The sequence below is a fragment of the Colobus angolensis genome, unplaced genomic scaffold, assembly GCF_000951035.1.
Source record: "Colobus angolensis palliatus isolate OR3802 unplaced genomic scaffold, Cang.pa_1.0 Scaffold28, whole genome shotgun sequence".
Lineage (NCBI taxonomy): Eukaryota > Metazoa > Chordata > Mammalia > Primates > Cercopithecidae > Colobus > Colobus angolensis.
In genome coordinates this window covers 5396482-5404663 of record NW_012116043.1, presented here as the reverse complement: position 1 = coordinate 5404663, position 8182 = coordinate 5396482, and the positions used below count along the sequence as shown (strand labels likewise).

General features: G+C 45.3%; 1 protein-coding gene across 1 annotated transcript in view; it reads left to right on the top strand.

Annotated features, from left to right (window-relative positions):
• Window positions 1–243: 243 nt before the first annotated feature.
• The window catches only part of DENR (density-regulated protein), a 25126-nt gene continuing 17187 nt past the window's right edge, over window positions 244–8182 (top strand). Inside the window, exons 1-3 of the mRNA XM_011948586.1 lie at window positions 244–306; window positions 428–652; window positions 1395–1509. Of these exons, the coding sequence (XP_011803976.1) occupies window positions 244–306; window positions 428–652; window positions 1395–1509 (403 nt within the window). The remainder of the gene's footprint in view (window positions 307–427; window positions 653–1394; window positions 1510–8182) is intronic.

Sequence of the window (8182 nt, the reverse complement as noted above, 5' to 3'; positions counted from 1 at the left end):
AATTTAGTGTATGGTGTTAAAATGCAACCACACGCTCTATCCGGCAGAGAGGAAGGAAAGAAGGAAGGGAGGGTGGAAGGGAGGAAGGAAGTGAGGGAGGGAGAAAACATTCCTTTAATTTAGTGTATGGTGTTAAAATGCAACCAAAAGCTCTATCCGGCTGCGATCTCCCCTCACAGGAGTGATTTATGCAGTAGTTGGAGGTTAGTCAGAACTCCAGGATGCACCGCAGACACCGGGGCGATGATCCTCCGGCTCATTAATAGGGAGTCATTTCTGACTCACGTGCACTCTCTGCGTTTCCAAGTCGCGTTCCCCTCGGCGCGCCCATCTCGAGGATTCATCTTCTCCAACGGGTGACTAGCACCGCCTACCGGCGGCCCACCTCTTGGCCTCTTGGCCTCTTGGCCACGCCCCCGCCCTGGAGCGCAAGGCGCATGCTCCCCAATTTTTCTCCGCCCCCGTCTTCCGGCTTCTCGCGACATCCGCCCAGCGGCGGTCGGAGTCCCGCGATAAAGGCTCATTGTCTCGCGGGAGCGCTGCTGGCGGACTGGCTTTCGGGCGGCCCTGGCCGGGGAGACGAGTTGCATGTGTCGGTTCAACTGGCGATAGCGGCGGGAGCGGAGCCGGCGGGGCCTGTGCGACCGCCTGGGTAACGACACCAAGTGCTTCTCCCGCTCCCGAGAAGCTCGTAGAGAGTGTGGGGGAAGCTGAGATGCTGCCTGGCGGAAGGGGGCCGGGCCGGGCGTCTCCACACCCCCGCCCACAAGGCCCCCTTCTGGTGTCCCCGGGGTTGCTCCTTCGCCTCAGACCTGGTCGCCCTGGTCCCCTCAGTGCTCTTACATTCTGTCTTCCTTTTCTGTTCACATCCTCCTTAGGCTCTGGTCACCCCGCCCCCTCTCATGCCCTTTTTAGAGTCCCCAGGCCCTTCCCGTGGCGTTTAGCTGCCCCCACACCGTGCACCCCGGGGTCCTCTGATGACCCACCCCTTGTTCCTAGGCATTTCCAGCCTCTGCATTCGGCACCTTTGTAGCCCTTCTCTCTTACTGCAGTTTGCATCCCTCCCAGACCACCCTCAGACCTTTTTGCTCCGTGTCTGCCTAGGGTACTCACCCCATCTTTCCTTCCCCATTGCTTCCTCTTTTTTACTAGTGAGTCCCTCTGCCCCATCCTTCATGGTCCATTTGCTGCTTCCTTCCCTGTAGATCTGTGGACCAAGGAGATCTTGTGCCTGGGATTGCTCATATTTTATGAGTCGAATGCAGCTTGTATCCCCCACTCAACAGCAAAATTGAAACAGCTTTGGGCTGGGGGGATTTCTATTGAGAGGAATGCTATTCTTCTGGGGTCTTGATTGTAAAATAATGAGGGTGTGTTATTTTCCTTGCTTACAGGTTTGTGAAATGGCTGCTGACATTTCTGAATCCAGCGGGGCTGATTGCAAAGGAGACTCAAGGAACAGTGCCAAGTTAGATGCCGATTACCCACTTCGAGTCCTTTATTGTGGAGGCAAGTGTTGGTAGCCACAGAATGACTTTTACTCACTATATTTTTATGCATTATAATAATAGTTTGACATTTGGTGGCATTAAGCTTTTCTCCACATCTTTTTCATTTGGTGAATTTGTGCTGGGGGAGAGGAGTGCTGGGGAGGAGGAGGCATGAATTAACAGCTTCCCAACCTGAGTGATTTGTGTCTGGCTACTCTGACTGAAGAAGCTTACAGTCCATTTGGAATAGAGATGTGCAGCTAGGTTATTTCAGCCTGCAGGTCCTCAAGGTGTACGCTAGTCTAGCTATCAAAGGAGGGCTTCTTGGAAGATCCTGAGTTAAGGATGGCAAGGACTGGATGAGAAGGTGGGGAAGGGCGTCCCAGACAAAGCGAACGACTATGTAAGGAAAAGCTTGATGGTGGCCGGGCGCGTGGCTCACGCCTGTAATCCCAGCACTTTGGGAGGCCGAGATAGGCGGATCACGAGGTCAGGAGATCGAGACCATCCTGGCTAACACGGTGAAACCCCGTCTGTACTAAAAATACAAAAATTAGCCGGGCGCGGTGGCGGGCGCCTGAAGTCCCAGCTACTCGGGAGGCTGAGGCAGGAGAATAGCGTGAACTCGGGAGGCGGAGCTTGCAGTGAGTGGAGATTGCGCCACTGCACTCCAGCCTGGATGACAGAGTGAGACTCCGTCCCAAAAAGAAAAAAAAAACTTGATGGCTGATGGCTGTCTGTGAAGAAGCAAGCAGCTTTGAGTTTGTATGGTGTATCATATAGGGAGGGTGCCCGTTAAGGAGTGAGAGAAGGTGAGGTTGGAGTGTTGGGTGGTAGGACAGTTAGGAAAGTCTTCTTGGTTTGAATCATGATATATGTATTAGGTTTAATCAAGATCTTTTTCACTTTCGAGTGTTTTTCTTCATTTTCAATATAGAAATATTTGTGAGTTGTAAATGCGGTATGTATTCACATCTTGGAAACTTTCAGAAAAATTTGAAGATACAGGACAGTAAAAGGGCAAGTAAATATTTTTTCAGTAAATATTTCTCAGAACTTACTGTGTGCTTAGTGATGTTTTAGGTGCTGGGGCTTGAATAGTGAATAAGTCAAAAGATCCTTGTTCACATGGACCTTACATTCTGTGACTATAGTAGAGACCTCATCTGACATTTAAGTACTGTAGAAGGAGAAATGATGTCATTGATTTAAAAAATTCTAACAATTCATTATTTATTGAGTATCTTCGATAATGAAATAAACTTAGCACACAGTACCTCAGCAAGAGAGTAGGCGGTGGAACTTTTTGTAGGGCTCATTGTTTCCCAGGTTGGAGTGCAATGGCGCGATCTTGGCTCACTGCAACCTCTTGCCTCCCAGGTTCAAGCGATTCTCTTGTCTCAGCCTCTGAGTAGCTGGAATTACAGGCATGTGCCACCACGCCCAGCTAATTTTGTATTTTTAGTAGAGACGGGGTTTTTCCATGTTGGTCAGGCTGGTCTCGAACTCCTGACCTCTGGTGATCTGCCCACCTCAGCCTCCCAAAGTGCTGGGATTACAGGTGTGAACCACCGCGCCTGGCAAAACATTTACTCTTTTCGTTTCCTTCTCTACTTTGTATTGGTATATAGGCAGCAGGATGGAGAAAAGGATACTTTTTCATTAAGGAGTTTAAGGTCTAGTTAATGAGAAGCATCGAGGGAATATTAAATGGTATTGACAATAACAATGAATTAGACATTCCGGAAAGGGGGAGGTCTTTGTTCAGAGGGAAGTAGAGAAGTTTTCAAGGAAGTAGGGTTTGAGTTAAGCCTTAGGCGATGGGTAGAACTTGCAAAGAAGGGATTCATAAAAACAATATAGCAGCAAATTTTATTATAGTATCTTCAGGAGAGAGAGAAGAAAGGGCAGATGGTAGCAGAATGCTGTACCAGGATAGGCAGGATGAAGTCATTTCGTCTTCAGGGTTGAGACCTCAGATGCTGAAGTCTATCTCAGTTTAAATCCTGGCTCTGCCTTTTACTGACATTGTGACCTTGACCAATTCACTCATCCATGAAATGGGGCATAATAGTAGAGACTACGTCAGAGAGCTCTTGAGAGGAATAAGTGAAGTAACACAAGGAAAATGCATAACAATGTTTGGCACATGGTAAGTTCTTGGCAAATGTTATATGTTATTATCCCTGAAAGTCAGATGAGAAATTCAGAGTATTCTAGAGAATACTAGCTTAGAGAAGTTCAGATTATTGCTATAGTCTCCATCATCTATGAGGGACTTAGGTTGATGCAAAAGTAATTGCAGTTTTTGCCATTAAAAGTAACAGCAAAAACTGCAATTACTTTTGCACCTATTTAATCGGGTTTTGTTTTTTGTTTTTGTTTTTGTTTTTGTTTTTTGAGATGGAGTCTCACTCTGTCTCCCAGGCTCGAGTGCAGTGGCGCGATCTTGGCTCACTGCAAGCTCTGCCTACTGGGTTCACGCCGTTTTCCTGCCTCAGCCTCCCGAGTAGCTGGGACTACAGACGCCCACCACCACTCCCGGCTAATTTGTATTTTTAGTAGAGACGGGTTACACCATGTTAGCCAGGATGGTCTCAATCTTCTGACCTTGTAATCCGCCCGTCTCAGCCTCCCAAAGTGCTGGGATTACAGGCGTAAACCACTGCACCCAGCTCCTAATAGTTTTTTGAGCAGGAAAATAAAGTGACAAGAGATTAATATGCTGCATCATTTGGAGGAAATAGAAACCACAAATTTGAAGGCCACTTTCAGAAATGTAGGTTTGAGGTAAATAAGTGCCTTGCTGAGAGTGTAAGCAGTATAAAAGTAAATAAAGAGGATTAATCAAAGAAAAGGTAAACTTTAATGGTGAAAAAGGAAAAAAATTTAGGTGAATTCCATGTTTTGCAACTGAGAGAGTTGAAAAACCAGAACACCACTAAAAATGATGACTTTGAGAAAGATTAGATTTGGAGATAGATAATAGGCTGACTTCCAATACAGTGTATTTGAGTGTCTCCGAATGGAAGAATCCAAGTATGCCACATTTGGCAGCAGAGAGAGACAGTATATGAGCTTTTCTAAGGCAAAAAGAGAGAAAAGCCAGAAAGATTCTTGGGGTGTACCTGGAGCGAAGTGAGCTGGGTGGATTTTATCACATAGAGAATTGCTTAGTTGGTGAGAAGTTTGAAAGCTTGGTGAAAATGTCAGTCTCTAGAAATCTTGTTTTAGTTTTCTGTAATTATGAATTAAAACCAAGGGGTTGGGTGCGGTGGCTCATACTTGTAATCTCAGCACTTTGGGAGGCTGAGGCAGGCAGATCATGAGGTCAGGAGTTCAAGACCAGCCTGGCCAACATAGTGAAACCCCGTCTCTACTAAATATACAAAAAATTAGCCAGGCATGCTGGCAGGCACCTGTAATCCCAGCTTCTTGGGAGGCTGAGACAGGAGAATCACTTGAACCAGGGAGGCAGAGGTTGCAGCCAGCTGAGATCACGCCATTGCACTCCAGTCCAGGCAACAGTGCGAGACTCCGTCTCAAAAAAAAAAAAAACAAAACTGAAGATGTGAGAAAAACTGATAAATTTATTTTAGCAAGATGCTCAGAATATGGGTTTCTGTTACATTTTTATATGATGATTACCTGTGAAACAACACTTTAAATATGGAAACCTATGTGAGTAAAGGATAATATCTATTCCCTGTGACCTCAAAGGGTCAGTGAATTAGGACTAAAGTGGAAGCTACCGAAAGGTGCCTTTCTACCTTGTCGACTCTCTCCAGAACAATACAGGCTTCCACTTAATGTAAAAACTTCTTATGCTTAATTGAAGAAACCAGTAGTGGAGATGGGATTAGACTGTACCTTTTAGTTTCTTTCTAACATTACCTTTTTGTAAAAGGAGTGGATTTTGTTAGCCAGCTTGGTAAGAAAGTATGATGACATTGTTAATAGAGTCCACATCATAACCAACAATTTACGGAGACTATGAACATTTTTTTTTTTTTTTTGTGAGACGGAGTCTCGCTCTGTCGCCCAGGCTGGAGTGCAGTGGCCGGATCTCAGCTCACTGCAAGCTCCGCCTCCCGGGTTTACGCCATTCTCCTGCCTCAGCCTCCCGAGTAGCTGGGACTACAGGCGCCTGCCACCTCGCCCGGCTAGTTTTTTTGTATTTTTTAGTAGAGAGGGGGTTTCACCGTGTTAGCCAGGATGGTCTCAATCTCCTGACCTTGTGATCCGCCCGTCTCAGCCTCCCAAAGTGCTGGGATTACAGGCTTGAGCCACCGCGCCCGGCCGACTATGAACAATTTTTACTTAGTATCTCTGATGTATAAGGTCCTCGGCTAAGTTCTGTGGAGGCATGTAAATTGGCAGAGGCCCTGTGTGTCTACACATAACTTACACAGGGAAGATGATGAATGCTGAAAGAAAGAGACAAGAAATAGGTCAGGCGCGGTGCCTCACACCTGTAATCCCAGGACTTTGGGAGGCCAAGGTGGGTAGATCACCTGAGGTCAGGAGTTCAAGACCAGCCTGGCCAATATGGTGAAACCCTGTCTCTACTAAAAATACAAAAATTAGCTGGGCGCGGTGGTAGGCGCCTGTAATCCCAGCTACTCAGGAGGCTGGGGCAGGAGAATTGCTTAAACCTGGGAGGCAGAGGTTGCAGTGAGCTAAGATCATGCCACTGCACTCAGCCTTTGAGAGCAAAACTCCATCTCAGAAAAAAAAAAAGAAACAAGAAGTAAAGATTAAGGACTAATAGCTGCAGTGTCAGTACAGGAGGGGAGAGATTTGTAGGAAATTAGGGGGAGACTTCATAGAGGCAACCACAGCTAAATGGGGATTTGAAGGAAAGGTTGCATTCAGGCAGGACAGGAGGGCTGAAGGTTGGACTTGCCGGTCAAAGGTGTGGAGGTAGGAAAGTATTTAATAGTGGGTAGTGTAGAGGGAGTTTCGAGTGTTACAGTTTGGTTGTTTGGTTGTAATGTGGAATTCATGAAGAGGGGCAGCCGGAAATTACGGCAATGTGGTTTGGGGTCAAGTTCTGGGGCACTTGAGTTGTAGATAATTGTAAGTCATTGAAAGTTTTGGAGCAGTGAAGTTACATGAAGATGAATCTGGCAGCAAGATAACAGTTGAAGGAGGCAGACTTATTAAAGCCTGGCTATAATAAGACTTTAGACAAAATTAATGAGCATTTAAACGAGTGGCATAAGTGAGGAAGAGAGGTTGAAAAATTATGATGATAGGATCAACAGTATAAAGCAGTTAATCACATTTGAGGACAAGGGAGAGGGGAGAAATAAACTGGATGTGGCTGTGGCAGACATGTCATATTGTTGGAGTGCTTAGAGAAGAGGGAAAACCCTCCAATAGAATACCTAACTGATTAAAGAGAAAAGTAGAAGCGATAGTGACATAGGCATTTTTCTTATCATTCCTTCCCCCTCCCTCCCTTTACCTTTTTGCAAAAAGAAGGATGGAAATTAGAGAATTTGCTCTCAGCTAAAGTCTGGGGTTTCAGAGAGCAGCTTGAATTCATTGAGGAAACACGTTTTAAGCGTCTACTCTGTGGCAAGCTTTGTGCTCCATATACAGAAGTAAGACATAAATATCTCCTGGAAACTTAGCTTAACTGGAAGACAAACGTTTTAACAGGTGAGTTATAATGTACTAATTGTATACTAGAGGGCTGATCAGACTTCAGTGAGAATAAAGAACCAACCAGTTCTACTTGGGAGAACTGAAAAAAGGGAAAGTTAAAGTACTGAGTGGATTTTATGTTTGTATATTTAATCTTCAAAACTGAAATATTACGATTTTATTGATGATAAGTTTCTCAACTGTATAAGTGGTGGGGCCGGGATTAAAATCTAACACAAGCCCTTATAACATCAGCTTCAAGGAAATTTTGCAGAATCTTGAAGGATGAGTAGGTGTTTGCTGAAAAGAATGGCATGGATAGAAGTTCATTGTGGTTGGACCATGGGGTGTTTGGAGTTGAGTCTGGAGAAGTACCATAAGATGTTTGAAAAGTTCTTAATCTGGGAAGTGATGTGATTGGTTATATCTTTTTGGATAATAACTGTTTGGAAGGAAGGAGGAAGTACCTGAAATGGGTTGAAACTGGCCACAGAAATCAAGTTTAGGAGACTTTATTTTTATTTTTATTTTTTTCCACCCTCCTCCCCAAATTTAGAAGACTTTAAAGTACGAGATGATTGAGGCTTAGTGACACTGTGTGCGAAGTTAGTGATTTTGGTGACTGTTGACAGTGAAATTTGTAATTGAAAATACTGACTTTCAGGAAATTATTTGATTGTGGCTATTCATTCTCTGTTATAGAAAGGCATTTTTTTGTTTGTTTGTTTTTGAGACAGAGTCTTGCTCTGTTGCCCAGACTGGAGTGCAATGGTATGATCTTGGCTCACTGCAACCTCCGCATCCCCAGTTCAAGCGATTTTCCTGCCTCAGCCTCCCAACTCAGCTGGGATTACAGGCGCCTGCCACCGTGCCTGGCTGATTTTTGTATTTTTTGTAGAGACGGGATTTCACCATCTTGGCCAGGCTGGTCTCAAACTCCTGACCTCGTGATCCACCGTCCTCGGCCTCCCAAAGCGTTGGGATTACAGGCGTGAGCCACCACACCTGGCTGCTCTGATGTATTCTTAAGACTAGATTTA